Genomic DNA, 16,251 nt, shown 5'->3' with positions numbered 1-16,251 from the left:
AGTATCTGATTATCTCTGGGCTTAGAAAACAGATGGACTCCACTCCCTGTCCTGTCCTCCCCAACTCTTGGGAAAAATGAAAGGAATACGATGGATAAATTACCCTTGGGCTAAATGAAGAGCCAGTCTGGGAACATATCCACAGACTACCACAGATACAATCCAGCAGCCCCTTCCCACTAAGTAGCTGCTCAACTCCTCTAGATGTGGGTGGTTAGAAATAAGATCACCGTTTTGATCCTGGCCTTTTCCCAGATGCACTTCTGTTCTCATCATCTGTTGTCCAGTTCTTAGGTCTCAGGCAGGTCAGACTGGCTCACCCTGAACAAGGTCACCCCTTCCTTGTGACTACACAGAAGAAAGCAAGTTCTCAGCTAGTAGAGAAACACAAAAGGGGCTGAACAACCTTCCAAGGAAACTTTCAACCTCCAAAAGGGTCAAATATGGCCCCTAGTCTTGAAACATCCATCTCCACAGTTGTCAAGAAATTATCAAAATGAATTTTCAAACATTAAGGACATCTTAGGATCACATGTCTGAGTGGAAAGTGCCATCTCCTAATTGGATGCGCAGCTCTAAGAAGGATGGAAGTTGTGACCTCGGTTGGTGTCAGTGGGTGTGAAATGCTATCTCCCTGCGGTTTTAATTTGAAATTTGCATTTCCTTAATGAATAAACATGTTGAGTATCTAGTCACACATTACTGGCCACTCATAACTCTTTTTTGTGGAATATCTGTTCAGATCTTTTGGCTATTTTTTGATTGGATCCTCTGTTTTCTTACTACTATATGAGTTCTTTGTAAATTTTGGACACAAGTCTTTTATCAGATATGTGTTTTGTAAATATTTTCTCCCAGTCTATTTCCTGTTTTTTCATTTTCCTACTGTTATCTTTTGAAATGCAGAAGTTTTCATGTGATCCATTTTATCAACTTTTCTTCCATTTACAAACCATGCGTTTTTTGGGAACTCATTTATTTTTTAATTTCTATTATATGTTTTTTACATTTTTATTGAGTTATAGTCATTTTACAATGTTTTGTCACATTCTGGTGTAGAGAACAATTTTTCAGTTATACATGAACATACATATATTCATTGTCACTTTTTTTTTTCACTGTGAGCTACCACAAGGTCTTGTATGTGTTTTCCTGTGCTATACAGTATAATCTTGTTTATCTGTTCTACATATTTCTGTCAGTATGTACAAATTTTCAAATCTCAGTCTGTCCCTCCAGCCCCCCTGGCCCTTTTGGCAACCACAAGTTTGTATTGTATGTCTATGAGTCTGTTTCTGTTTTCTATTCATGTTCATTTTTTGTTTGTTTTAGATGCCACATATAAGTGATCTCATATGGTATTTTTCTTTCTTTTTCTGGCTTACTTCACTTAGAATGACATTCTCCAGGGACATCCATGTTGCTGCAAATGGCATTTTATTGTAATTTTTACAGCTGAATAGTGTTCCACTGTATAAATATACCACATCTTCTTTATCCAGTCATCTGTCAATGGACATTTAGGCTGTTTCCATGTCTTGGCTATTGTAAATAGTGTTGCTATGGACGTTGGGGTGCAGGTGTCTTCATGAAGAAGAGTTCCTTCTGGATATATGCCGTGGAGCGGGATGACTGGGTCATATGGTAAGTGTACTCCTAGTCTTTTGAGGAATCTCCATACTGTTTTCCACAGTGGCTGCACCAAACTGCATTCCCACCAGCAGTGTAGGAGGGTTCCCTTTTCTCCACAGCCTCTCCAGTATTTATCATTTGTGGACTTTTGAATGATGGCCAACTGACTGATGTGAGGTGATACCTCATCATAGTTTTGACCTGCATTTCTCTGATTCTCCTCTAGGTTATCCATTTTGGTTCCATAATTTTTCTGATAATTAGTGATATTGAGCATTTTTTCATGTGCCTATTGCTCATTTGTATTTCTTCCTTGGAGAATTGCTTGGACTGGATTGTTTGCTTTTTTCTTATTAAGTTGTATGAGTTGCTTATATATTCTGGAGATCAAGCTTTGTTACAAACCATGCCTTTGGTGTTACATCTAGGAAATCTGCCTAGCTCAAAGTCTAAAGAGTTTCTGCTATGTTTTCTCCTGAAAGTTTAATTGTTTTAGCTCTTACATTTAAGTCTATGATTCTTGGCGCTAATTTTTATCTATCATGTGAGGTGAGGATCTAAGTCCATCTTTTGGCATATACATACTGTCTTAAAATGAAACATTTTTTTATGTTAATGTTGATAACAACTTAATATTCCATTTCATGAACATACTATCAGTATCAGGATCCTGGTAAGTGTTAAACAACTGTCTCTCAAAAGAAACAAAAACACAAAAACTCAGCAGCCCTGATATGCAGCATGGCCAGTTTCCCTGGTGTAAATACTCCGGCCATGTTCATTTTCAAGGTACCAACCAATGTTACATACCTTATCATGGAGTTGGGGAGAGATCTCACGATTGGTTCTTGTGATCTGCTACAAGCTGCCTGCAGCACATTACTGAATCTATTTAATGAATACCCCGAGTTTTTTTGGTTTTTTGTTTGCTTCTTGTTTGTCCCTCTTTCATTCTCAACATACAAAAGGTGCCCCACAAAGCAGGAAGACGCAGACTATTTTATTCACTGCTATAAATGAATGCTGGCCCCTCAGGGAGTTTCCACTTCTCCCCCATAATAAGCACAGCTGTGGGCAACATCCTTGCAGCCTTTCTGTGGTCACATTTAGTAATGGCATCGTCCTTGCTTCCTGGGGAAGATGAAGAACTGAGTTTTGACAAAACAGAAGTACAAAGCTGCTTGAACTTCTGCAATTTTCGAACACACCTATTCAACATTTAAATTATGGAGCAGACTTCTCCTTTTCTTTTCTCCCTCTCAGGAACAAGTATCGAATTAAGCAAATGCTGTAAGGTGAAATCAATGCCTAGACAGGCTGCTGGATGACTCAAATGTACACAGCTACAATGTGTCAGCTTCCTGAAGGCATCAGGGGTGTCAGAGTTATGTGAGGAAATTACTAGAATGTGACACTGTTTCAAAGAAAATGCACCAAACTAACTTTCTGAGGAAAGGTTAAGAAGTGAAAATAAAAAGAGGGCCCCCCTCCCAGGGGTAGACACTTTTCATAGACAGTGGTTATTAAATCCCCGCTTGGAGCTCCTTGGCAATCCACACAGCTCTACCCGCATTGCTACAGGGCGGGAAGGGGCAGAGGCCTGGAGGACTGGAAAGGCTGAGGGATGAGAGTGTGAGGGGACGCTGGGCACTGAGCAGTGTGGTGACAAAATGATTTGAGCAATTATCACTACCAGACAAGGCTGTACCCCAAGCCTTTATAACTACTATTATTTAAGCTATCCTTTTGATGAATAGGAAAAGAGCAGCTCAGAGAGATGGTAAAGCCCTTGCCCCGGGTCTCCCGGCACTGAGATATCTGTTTTAAATCTGATTTAACATGAGTCCCCTCCCAAACAGAAAACTCAAACTCAGTATTTTCTCGAGGCTGCATGACACGCAGATGGCCCAGGGCTCCTGACCTGGGCAGGGAAAGTGGGCAGCCCTTCCTGCTGCCAGGAGGCACCTTGCCCAGGGGCGGGGACCGAGCAGCAGCAACCCCGGCTCTCCTTAGACATTCATCACCCTTGTTCCTTTCCTGCCATCCAAGCTTCAGTCTTTTCACTGTTCCTCCGCTCCTACCGCAGAAAGTGAGATGGGGGAATGAAAGGACCAGAATAAATATCGGGCAACTGCAGAGCAGGACCACCCTGTGATGTCCAAATTCTCACACAGCATGGAGATCTCACCACACTCAATGACGTCTGAGCAGAGTGACAGCTATGGACTTAAAAATCAGGTTTCTTTTTTCAAGATTTTACTCAGGTAACTTCATGGTAGAAGGCATTAGTTATGCGCCGCGTTGGTCTATCATTTGAAGTGGCTACTTGAGGGAGGAATGAGTGTGCCACGGAAGGAAATGTGAAATCAGCCAACATCAGGGTTTCTCGTTGCCCCTGCCAATACTGAGTCCTCTAAGTGTGGAAAAATCACAATCAATTCCATCTGGTTGGTGTTTGTCACCCTTTAGTTATTAGAATCACCTTTTTTGATTTTTGCTTTATCTTCTCGTGTTATATTACTTACTTAAACACTGTATTTAAATAAATTTATTTTCATTATAATAGCAATTCCTTAATGGTCCTAAAGATGAGTCAGGAGCCCTTCTAAGCACTTCAAATGCATCAACTCATTTAGTCCTCATGAGCACCCCATGAGTAGATGCTACTATTCTCTGCATTTCAAAGGCAGAGTCTCTGAGACTTCAAGTAAGTTGCCACAGTCACACACCTGGTTAAAGACCTAAGTAAGAAATGGAGTACTATTATGCCAAGAGAGGAAAACACAGGATGAAATGGGAAGACACTGTTTCCTAAGGATGGGAAAGGTAGCTTATTTAAACAGCATAAGCCAAAAGACAAAATTGATTCTATCAAGGTTAAGGATGACTATCCAGCAAAGGAAGCTATACGTGAAGTAATATACAGCTGAAACAATGACAGAAGTTATTTGTAATGTCTAAAGCATTAATTAAAATCCAGAATATACACACATATCTTGCATATCAGTAAGAAATGAGAACAAACTCAATAAAATTGCTCAAAGACAAGAACACGTATCTTACAGAAAAACTCAAAAGCCTATCAAGTATGTAGACAGATGTTGTAACTCATCAGTAATCAGAGAAACATAAAGTGAAACAACTTAGATTGTCACTTTACTTGCTAGACTGGCAAAGATTAGAAACCAGGACACACCAAGTGTGGGTAAGGATGTGGGGAAAGGAACCTTCAAGCACAGTTAGTGGCGATGTAGACTGAACTCACTGACAACTCCTTTCGCAGTTCAAGTCTGTATGAGGCTATTGCAGCGTTATGTGTAAGAACAGAGAGTCGGACAAGCGGCACACTGCATGCTTAGCATGCAGGAGGTTCTGGATTCAGAACATCCTCATAAAATAATTAAATAAGTAAACCTACTTGCCTACCTGTCCCTGTACCTGCTCCAAGAGGAGTGAGTTGGAGGCAATCTTGGTGTCCATCCCTGGGAGAGGAGGTAAGTAAAATTGGAAGATGTACTGTAGGGAACAATGTACAGCAGGTAAAAGACATGGATTGGGTATTCCACAAAGCTAAATGGATGGGCTTGCGAGCCAAGGGCTACGATGAAATGTAAGGAAGAGATGTTATTTCCTAAATTTAAAATACTATGCCAAAACAATGCATTTTTTGAACACCTAAAAAGAAAATGAAATAGAATTACCATAACATCCAGTATTTCCACTTCTGGGTATACACCCCCAAAGAATTGAAAGTAGAGTCTTGAAGAGGTATCTGTGTTACCGAATGCAAGTTCATTGGCACAACCTACAGTGAGGCCAAAAAATACCCAAATATCAGAGTTTGGAGCAGAGAAAGGTTTTTTGCTGGGCCAAACAAGGTGAAATGGGGCCTCATGCCCAGAAAACTCCAAATTCACTGAAGGGTTTCAGCTGAGCTTCTTTAAATGCCAGGCTGAGGGAGGGTTGCCCCAGGGTATCATATCAGCAGGGCACAAGTCTCTGGTTGAGGGCCATCAATCATTAGGCGCCAGAACGTCTGGTGGCTACATTCTCACGATCATCAAGTACTTAGTTTCTTCCATTTGCTGCTGGGTTTTGCATGTGAAAAGCTCAGAAAATACCAAGGAGATACTGTTCTCTGGGTACTTCAGACAGGAGCTACAGCAGAGGATATGGAGGAGGGGTCTCTCCCGGGAAGGCCTCAGAGGGTCCTGCTCAGGTACATTTGTACATTATTGTACAAAAAGCATTATTTACAACAGCTACAACGTGGAAACACTCAGGTATCCACCAACCAACGAATGGATAAGCAAAATGTGGTACACACATACAATGGAACATGATTCCGCCTTAACAAGGAGGGAAATTCTGATCCATGCTACAACATGGAGGAAAGTTGAGCACAGTATTAGTGAAGAGGCCAGTCACAGAAAGACAAATACTCCATGATTTCACAAAAATGAGGACCTGGGGGGGAGGAAGGAATGGGAAGCGCTGTTATTGTTTCATGGGTGAGGAGTTCCAGTTTTACAAGATGAAAAGAGTTCTGGAGATGGATAGTGGTGATGGTTGCACAGCATGGGGACTGTATTTCATACCATTGAACTGTCACTTAAATATGGTTACGATGGTATCTTTTATGCATACTTTACCTCAATAAAAACGGGGGGAGAAAAGAAAAGAAAATGATACACATTAAAAACTTCAGATTGGGACTTCTGCTTTGGGTCATTCAATTTTTCCCATTCATCTCTGGACAGACATTTAGGTTGTTTCCATACCTTGGCTATCATGAATAATGCCGCTATGGACATGGGAGAACAGATCTCTCTCTGAGATAATGAGTTCCTTTCCTTTGGATATATGCACACCCAGGTGTGGGGTTTCTGGATTATATGGTAGTCGTATTTTAATTTCTTGAGGAAACTCCATACTGTGTTCCACAGTGGCTGCACTAATTTACATTCCCTCCAACAGTGCAGGAGGGTACCCTTTTCTCTACATCCTCACCAACACTTCTCTCTTGTTTTTTTGATAATAGACATCCTAATAGATGTGAGGTATTTCATTGCGGTTCTGACTTGCATTTTCTGGATGATTAGTAATGTTGAGCACTTTTTCATGTAACTGTTGGAGATTAGTATGTCTCATTTGGGAAAAAACAATCTATGTAGCTCCTTCACCTATTTTTAATTGGATTATTGTTTCTTTGCTATTGAGTTCTGTGAGTTTGTTGCACATTTTGGATATTAACTCATTACGAGATTTGTTGTTTCCAAGTATTTTTCCCATTCCATAGGTTGCCTTTTCATTTTAATGATAGTTTTTATTTCTCTGTAGAACTTGGAACCTCATGTGTCAAAAAGTAAGAAAGTGGTCAAAAAAGGAAAGGAAGGCATAGATAGCACAAGATCTTAGGATCAAACTCGAAGGAACTCCCCCTAGATAAATCTGGGACAATCTGCACATCGAAATGTGTAAAGACCACATTAGACTTTGTTCTACTGGATAAAAAAAGGAACAAGAGGTCATGATGATATAAATAAAAAAATGAACAATACTGACATGAGGGAGAAAAGAAGCTTTTAATTTACAGTAAAATGACAACTAATAATGGTCACTTATTAATTAAGAAGTCCACAACACTTTACAGTGGGGAAACCTGGTAGATATTTTCTAAAACAAGTGATAAAGTTTAACATCTTTAGTCATGAGACAAGTTGGCACCCGTGTTAAACCATACTGAAGTCACAAAAGGCCAGATGAATTGTTTTTGAATGAGTGAAACTAGAAAGGCCTGGCGACTAAGTAAAACAAATAATTCTGGATCGTTGGGATGATAAAGGACATTATTTGCAAAGTGGGCAAAGCTGGAAAGAGGGCTGTGAATTATATGATGATATTGTGTCAGTGTTAGTTTCCTGTTTGATTATGTGGAATGCAGCTTTGTCTTAATAAAACCATTCTGAAGTACTAAAGGGTGATGTGACATCCTGTTTGCAAATTGCTCTCAGATGGTTCCGGAAACAAACTAGTATCTTTAGGTCTAATGTGTCTGTCCTTCGGGAGAAGGAGGGAGGGAGGAAGAGAATAAAGAATTTAAGGCAAATGTGGTAAAAGGCTGACAACAGGAGAGTTTGGATGGGGGGAGATGGAAGCTCTTGGTGCTATGCATCCATCCTTCTAGAAGGGATGGGTAGGAGAATACAGGAAGAACAACAACTACAAGGAGGTGGGGCAGGAGCCCCTTGAACCAGGAGCAGGGAGGGGACATGATGGGAGGAAGGCAGGTGGGAAGGGCTTGAGGGAGGTGTCCTGAGTGACCAAGGAGGGGCACTGGCAGGGGGAGTCCGATCCCTTATCTGATAGCGTTAGGGAAAGATGGCCCCACTTTCCTTCCTTTATCTCATTTAACCCTGAGAACAGCCCCATGGGGTATACACTGCTCTTAGCCTCATTTTATAGACAGAGACATTGGAGGCTCAGAGAATCATCCATTCAGTCAGCATTTCCTGAGTGCTTTCTATGTGTCAAACTTACTGAGGTTACACACAAACATGTTCAGTGTGACTGGATGTGTGTGAGTGTGTGTGTGTGCATTTAGAAAACAATACTGGAAGGACATGCACTAAGATACGACTGTGCTGAGAGAGGCTACGTTTGCGTAGTGGAATTGCAGGTGCTTCCATTTTTCTCCTTTGGGCTTTTTGCCTATTTCCAGTTTTCTGCACTGAACGTGGATTGCGTTTGTAACAAGCTTAAAAATAAGTATTATTTCAAAAATTGAATTGGAGGATGTTGTGAAACATTCCTATGATATTGTTCTGAATAAAATATTGTATTTTGATGCAGCAGTGTTTTACCCAAGTGTGGACAAATGTTTCTTGATTCCATCAAGCTCCCTTCTCTTCCCACTGCAGAGAGGGTTGGCCGGTTTACAAGGGAGTGCTAACATCCACCTTGCTTCCACATTTCCCGTGTGGAATCATAAGCCCAGTGTAATGTGGCCTCTTCCTCCTCAGACAGAAGTTTCCTAAACCTTCATGACACCAGCTTCTTTGCATAAAGACAGCAGGAGCATCCAGTAGTTCCCTGACTGAAGCAGAGGGTGACTTGGTAAGAGCACAAAAGTCTAGTGCCCAAAAGAGAGAGGCCAGCTCAACGGTGTGACTGTGCTGTAGGGTGGGACACCCATTTGCTTAGGGTGCTTCCTACTGATGGAGTCTTTCCTCCCCTGCTGCTGCCCTGGCACCACAGGCTCGACGGCAGATCCGCCCGCCCAGCCTGGGCTCGGGTGGGTCCTGCACCTGCCACTGCACCCAGCTGAGGGCTCTGTGAGAACAGTTTCTCTCCTGCATCCACGTCTCCCAGGGCTCAGAGAGCTCGCTTTGAACGAAGCAGCTCCTCGGTCACCGTTGCCGGACTGAACTGATTTGTGCAGGGATTCAACGGGGAAATGGAGGAATAAATTAGGGTGCGTTCCTGAGGCAGAATTCAGTGCAGGCACTAACACCAATGGTTTGAAATGATTTATTGACCTGGGAAAGTGACCCCAACATACCGTTACTTAAGACAACAGCAGGAGAGTGAGTGAGTACAGCTGAAGTCTACCTCGGTTATAAACATACATATGTACAGGAGAAAAACATACTAAAAGAAAAATACATCTACGAGTGGACAGTGGTTGTCCTTAGGTAGTGGGATTATGGGTGATTCAAATGTTCATTTTTTTTTTCCCCTTTGTGTTTTTAAGCTTTTCTCGAAAAGAATTTTTGTTATTAAGAACATCATTTTTAAGGAAATATACATCTGAGGCAAAGAGGAAGAAAGACACGATGGACAGGAGGTTCTTGGTGAGAGCTGAAGTGTTAAGGATCTTTGGGATAAATGAGTTTGACTTAAGGGCCCCTCAAACTCTGGCATCGGCAGAGTGCCCACCCTTCCTGGTAGATGTTGACCCCCCTCCTGGCCTCAAACCCCGTCAGCTTGCACACCGGGTCATGGTCCTAGTGGTGGGTCCAAGGTGGCAGCCAGCCTCTGATCCATAAAGCCAGAAGGACTGGATGGAGAACCAGAGGAGGAAAACCAGCCCAATCTCCTTTTGCCCGTTAGCAAATTCCTCAACAAAGCTGTCAGAATTAACTGCCCTGCTCCTCAACTTTCAGGGAAGGGAGATTCTGAAAAATATCTAGGAAGAAATGAATGGTAAAAGGAAATAATGACATCATTCCCTGTATGGTTATTACAAGAAGTACAACATTTGATACATTAGGTCTGTGTCTAGCCCACTGCCTGAACCGTTGGATTAATAAATATAAAGATTGTCTCTAAGGGTTTTCTTAGTTCCACGGCCATTAGCAGTTCCCCAGTCCTATTTCCCATCAGGTCTCAAGTTCTTCCATCATGAGTTCTAGTTTTCTCCGGGTGTCTAAGATGCTACAGTCTGCAATGGGGGTGAGGTGGGTGGGTGGCAGGGTGGGTGGAGGTGGCTGCTGGCACCTGACAGGCTCTGGGCTCAGAGTGGGGTCAACTATGAAAATCACTATTTCCAAGTCATTGCTGATGGGGGCAGCGGTGGTGGATGCTCAGCGGCTTGGCTTACAAATGTTACTGTTCACAAGTCTGAAACTTTGTTGGGACCAAGACCTTCTCTGTCATCTTTTGTCCCACTGTTCTGCAATGTACCATTTCATTCATTGATCTCCTTTTACCAAAGAGACGACCGGGGGAAACTCAAGCCCCAGAGGTGATACAGTCTATACTGCCATGAAGCTCCTTCAACCCCGTGTGGCAACCACTCCACGGTGTGTCAGGCGTCAGAATCCAGCCAGGAGGGACAAGCCGTCTCCTCTCCAGCCAGCATGGCTGGCAGGTTACTCTTCCTGGGTCCTGGATCAGCCTCCAGGGGTCTGAGTCAGAACCCATTAGAGAGTTCATGCTCCCCTGTGGAGGGGGACATGGAGCTGACCCTCTCCAGCCTCTCAGTGGAGAGAAAGGGGAGCCATTTAGCCAGGGCCACAGCCACTGCTCTATGGAACAACTGACGTAGATACTTGCGGAATCTCTCACCAACAAAGACGTAGATCACGGGGTTGACACAACAGTGGGTATAGGCAATCACCTCTGTCACTTGTATGGCCAGGTCCAGCTGTCTGCTCTGCTCACACTCATGGGTGAACAGGGAGTCTTGGAAAGCAGAAACAAACACAGTCAGGTTGTAGGGGGTCCAAAAGAGAAAGAAGATGATCATGATGAGAAAAATCAGACGCACAGCTTTGGACTTCTTCTCATTTGGTCGTCTGAGCAGAATCTTTATAATCCCTGTGTAGCAGACGATCATCACTAACAGAGGTAACACCAGCCCCAAGATGTTCAATTTTAGAGCCTGGAACTGTTTCCACTTTCTTAAGCTTTCATGAGGAAAATGAAGACTGCAGGTATAGTGAGTGAACTCCCACTGGGTCTTGGAAAAGTGAAATCCTGGGACAGAAGCCAAGATAGCCAGGACCCAGATGACAATGCTGGTGATGATACCAAAGGTGACGGTCCTAGCCCGCAGGGCAAAGACTGCATGGACAACAGCCAGGTACCTGTCGATGGTGAGCAGGATAATGAAGAAGATCTCACTGTACAAGCCAATGAAATAGAGCCCAGAGAGCAACTTACACATGTGATCCCCAAAAATCCAGTCATCTTTCAGCTTGTAGTCAATCCAGAAGGGCAGTGTGAAGAGGAAGATCAGGTCAGAAATGGCCAGGTTGAGGAGGTAGATGCTGGTCATGCTTCTGAGCCTCTTGTATTGCATGAGAACTAGGACCACTAGGATGTTGCCAATCAGGCCAATGACAAATACCAGGGAGTACAAGGGGGGCAGCAGCTGGGCCCCAAAGGCCCTTGCCTCTGTCTTCTGGCAGGGGGTTGAGCCCCCATAGTCATATTCTGTGGTCATGTCATAGTCCTTTGGGGTGGCTGAAATTTCCATCCTGGCTTCTCCCACTGGTCAAGGGAAACAGTTTCTGTATTTACTTTGCTGTTAAAGGCAGGGGGTTCTGGACAACAAAAACAAGGCAGTGATCAAAAAGCACATGAAAAAATGCTCAATATCACTAATTATCAGAGAAATGCAAATCAAAACTACAATGAGGTATCACCTCACACCAGTCAGAATGGCCGTCATTCAAAAATCCACAAATGACAAATGCTGGAGAGGCTGTGGAGAAAGGGGAACCCTCCTACACTGCTGGTGGGAATGCAGTTTGGTGCAGCCACTATGGAAAACAGTGTGGAGATTCCTCAAAAGACTAGGAATAGACTTACCATATGACCCAGTCATCCCACTCCTGGGCTTGCATCCAGAAGGAAATCTACTTCAGGATGACACCTGCACCCCAATGTTCATAGCAGCACTATTTACAATAGCCAAAACATGGAAACAGCCTAAATGTCCATCAACAGGTGACTGGATAAAGAAGAGGTGGTATATTTATACAATGGAATACTACTCAGCCATAAAAACCGACAACATAATGCCATTTGCAGCAACATGGATGCTCCTGGAGAATGTCATTCTAAGTGAAGTAAGCCAGAAAGAGAAAGAAAAATACCATATGAGATCGCTCATATGTGGAATCTAAAAAACAAAAACAAAAACAAACAAACAAAAACAAAGCGTAAATAAAGGACAGAAATAGACTCACAGAGAATACAGACTTGTGGTTACCAGGGGGGTGGAGGGTGGGAAGGGATAGACTGGGATTTCAAAATTGTAGAATAGACTACACCGTATAGCACAGGGAAATATACACAGAATGTTATGATAACTCACAGAGAAAAAATGTGACAATGAGTGTGTATATGTCCATGAATAACTGAAAAATTGTGCTGAACACTGGAATTTGACACAACATTGTAAAATGATTATAAATCAATAAAAAATGTTAAAAAAAAAAAAAAAAACAAGGCAGTGATTATATGTCTCCAAGCACTTGACAAGTGTTTACTGAGTGCCTACTGTGTATTGTGCCCCGAGAAGCAACGCTGAGCAAGGGAGGCCCAGGTTCTCCCTGCCCTCATGCAACCCGTTGGCTAATCGGGGGTTTGGGCAACAAACAAAGGTGTGCGCACATCAGTAATTCAGCTGCTTTGGCAATGGGTGTTGTGAAGGAAAAGTCAAGTGGATGGAGAGCACAGACAAAGGGAGGCCTCACCACACTACTCTTGACCAATGCTTCCTGAGTGCTTGCTGTGGACTTGGCACTGGACTTAGTGTTACCAGCCTTGATGGGGTACCATTATTGTTTACCATTTTAGAGGTGATGACACATAAACTGGGAATGGTTAGGACACTGGGCTGGTTAGAACAAAACCTGGAGCTCAAACCCAGGTGTGTCCACTCTCATGCCCATTCCTGACACCACTTGCTCCCTTTCCCCCAATCACAGAGCATGGATGATGCACTGTGGGGGGCCCCAGAAGAATGCTGGGAGGGAAAATAGTCCTAGCTGAGAGTCAAAAACTTACAAATGGATCTTCAAGACTTTTGGGGTTAAAAGATTCTCAGCCAGGGCTGACACAGTGCCCTGGGGGCACATGAAAATGTATATATACATTTTGATTGCCACAAAGACTGGGGGACACTACTGTCATTTGGCAGGCAGGGACAAGGATGTCCTGCAATGCAAGAATTACCCTACAACAAACACCAATAGTGCTGCCACAATGAAACCCTAGAAGGCCAACCCCATCCCTTTGTAGATGAGGACACTGAGGGAACTACAATGGACTCAGCCTGGCCCACACCCCACTGTCCTCTGTAATTACACAGGCAACTCTGCAGACCTCCTGTGACAGCCTTGAAGAGGACTCAAAGGCAAGCACAGGCTGGGAGGAGTGGGGAGACCTGGTAAGGAGAAGAGGGGTTTAGAGGAGGAAGGGCTCAGAACAGTCTTAAGACAGGAAGTGTGGCACTGTGACCAGGCAGAGTCTGTAATTCTGCTGAAAAAAGTTTTAGGTATTTTTCCCCAGAGGTGCTTCAAAACAAAACAAAACCAAAACCAAAAAACCAATAGATAGCTTGCCCTTTGTAGCACGTTCCCCCAGGCCCTGCTTTTTAGCTCTCCTTTCCAATCCTTTCCAATCCTTTCCAATCACTTATTGAAGATGCATCCCCAAAGGGAGAACGATTTTAGTGTAACCTACCAGCTGTTGTGACCTTGGATAAGGTAACTGACCTCTCTGAGCCTCAGTCCCTCATCTGTAAGGTGGGAAAGTAAACCTTACCTTGCAGGGCTACTGTAAGACAATGTCTGAGAAAAGCCATCCCCTGGAAATTATCGGGCCTTCAGTAAATATTAGGGGATTTCCTTCCCTGCAGGGGCCCCTTTCTGAGGTGTGGCACCACCAGGAATGTCCCAGGCATCAATCCTATTCTGGCCGATGTACTCCACTCCCCTTGTCCCCCGGCCAGGTCTCTCTGTACTTAATCTGGAAGATGAATTCTGCTTGATGGTGATGGACACTGACTGTCCCACCCATTTGCACTACAGTTTGAAATTTCTAAAATGTTGCCACCAATTTGAATTGATTTGGCCTAAACAGCGATCCATAAGGTAAGTGGTACCTACAGCATAATTCCTGTCTTGAATCTGGAGCCTCCAGTGCTCTTCCTGCTACACTGCTTGATGAATGTTTCCTGCCTGCAAAACGCACATTACCGCAGTGGTAGGTGGAGATGAAGGCACATGGCGCTGTTGGGCACCCTGACTTGGGGGGACTGTCATTTCCCGTCAGATCCATCCCCGTGGCTCACGCCTCCATCTCTGCACTCGCGTACAGCCGATCAAGCCTCCTTCTGGAGACACCCAGGCTGTCAGTCGCTAAACAAGCTGTGTCGGCAATTTCTGATTTCTGCTGCCACTGCCAGTGCTGACAGCTCTCCTTGGCCGTCAGCACTTTTGGGTGGGCCGGCAGGTTACGGTGTTAGTAACGGGCAGCACAAAGAATAAGCAGTGCAAGGCTGGGGGATACTGGCAAAGGGGGCAGGCAGCCAGCTACAGAAGTCTGTCCTGGGGTCACTGCAACAACAGTCAGCCGTAGCCCCGGAGCCTGGAGCCTTCCTGTGCTAGCGTCCTTTAGCCCGGGACTTGAAAGTCTCTGAGGAGAGAAAGGGCACTCTGCAACAGTAGAAGATTCCCAGGCCTGGTGGCGTGCGGGAGCTGGCTTTCGCTAATTCATTAAGAGCCAATGTATCTCTTCCCAACTCCCCATTCAGCACGTTGGTAGCTTGAAATCAACCATGATGGGAATATTTACACATGGAAATCGGCAAACACTAGAACTCAGGGTACTGTTTTCACGAGAGTCAGCTGTTAAACACTGTTAAACAAAACATCAATGCCCCGCAGTCTGCACAGCCTAGAGTTGTCCTGGGGGCCAGAGTCAGGACTAAAGAGTCAGTGAGTGGCACAAAGCCTGGTGGCAGGCTATGCAGACTTCTGGGAATTTCTAACTCTGAAAGTCTGGGACCCTCTAGATTTTATGGGGAGCACTTGAAGGAGATACCTCCAAGTAGTCCCCATACCCCTCTATCTTCAGAATGAAATCCTGACCTGCCTCTTTGTTAGAACAGAATGGATGCTTCGCAAAAAGTCAGCTGGCCAGCTCCCTGCCTTCAGGTAGGTGAAATTCCATCTCCTCCAAAGGTAGCCTGCAGTCCTGATTTTGAGCATCCTTGGTTCTAGTCTTCTTAAGAAACTGGTTCAGTATCAAATCATCTTTTCATCTGCAAAGTTTCTTCTAATTACTAGTTTCCCCCTTGCTACAATATCTTCTTACACCTCATTTGGGTTTTGTTTACGTGGGGAAATTTGGCAACTAATTTCCACTTGAATAGCTTTCCACAGAAAGTGCCTCTTGTCTTTTAATACTAGTCTGAACTTCTTAATGAGTCACCAACAATCAAGTGTTCAAGAAAGCATCGTTTTGAGTAAACCCCCAAAAGCCAAAAACAAATTTTTAAAAACCCACCCTAATTTACATCTAAGTACTGAGATATAAATCCAGTCAGCCTCAGTATCTCTATACAATCCACTGCCTTACAGATACATCAGTGGGTTACTTAGACATTTGCCTTGCCCTTGAAGAATCCCCGACATTCGAGACAGACAGGAAAAGAAGTCATATCCCGCAATGGGAGAAGGACTACAGTCCCACCTGGCTGTGTGCAAACAACAGTGCCCTCAACAACAACTGAAAAGACAGAAAAGACAAGTGTCACTTACTCTGGTTTCACAGGACTGTGTCAAGCAGTCTTTGTGTCTGGAGCTCTTAGAGTCTTTATGAATTCAAGGTTCAAGGTCCTGATTAAGAAATTCTCAGCTTCCTGTGCGATAATGAAGATAGGACTCCGAGTTCTCAATCTTTCAGAACGACAAGGAGGGGACAACTTTCTTCTTTTTGGTATGGTCACATGTCCATGAATGGGCCACAGCACCCACCAATGGCCAGTTCTGGAAGGCCAAGTTCTCTCTAAGGTTTATTCTGCTCCCTCCAGCTGCACTTCAGCCTGGGAAGGTCTGCCCTAAGGGAACTGGGTGGTGGGGTTGGGTGGAGTTGAGTGGG

The 16,251-nt window shown here is 43.9% G+C and overlaps 2 protein-coding genes across 2 annotated transcripts in view; both read right to left on the bottom strand.

Moving 5' to 3' along the window:
* Positions 1–16,046, bottom strand: part of XCR1 (X-C motif chemokine receptor 1) — a 76,768-nt gene extending 60,722 nt beyond the window's left edge. The window contains exon 1 of the mRNA XM_074345048.1: positions 15,912–16,046. The gene's annotated coding sequence lies outside the window, so the exon portion shown is untranslated. The remainder of the gene's footprint in view (positions 1–15,911) is intronic.
* On the bottom strand, positions 7,199–16,049 carry LOC105061818 (C-C chemokine receptor type 1). The gene is made up of 2 exons (XM_010945956.3): positions 15,912–16,049; positions 7,199–11,681 (listed from the first exon to the last, which is right to left on the bottom strand). Exon 2 carries the CDS (start codon positions 11,612–11,614, stop codon positions 10,547–10,549), a length of 1,068 nt encoding a protein of 355 aa, XP_010944258.1. The 5' UTR covers positions 11,615–11,681; positions 15,912–16,049; the 3' UTR covers positions 7,199–10,546.
* Between the last annotated feature and the right edge of the window lie 202 nt (positions 16,050–16,251).

Source organism: Camelus bactrianus, chromosome 17, assembly GCF_048773025.1.
Source record: "Camelus bactrianus isolate YW-2024 breed Bactrian camel chromosome 17, ASM4877302v1, whole genome shotgun sequence".
NCBI classification, from domain to species: domain Eukaryota; kingdom Metazoa; phylum Chordata; class Mammalia; order Artiodactyla; family Camelidae; genus Camelus; species Camelus bactrianus.
This window is presented reverse-complemented; position numbering and strand designations above follow the sequence as displayed.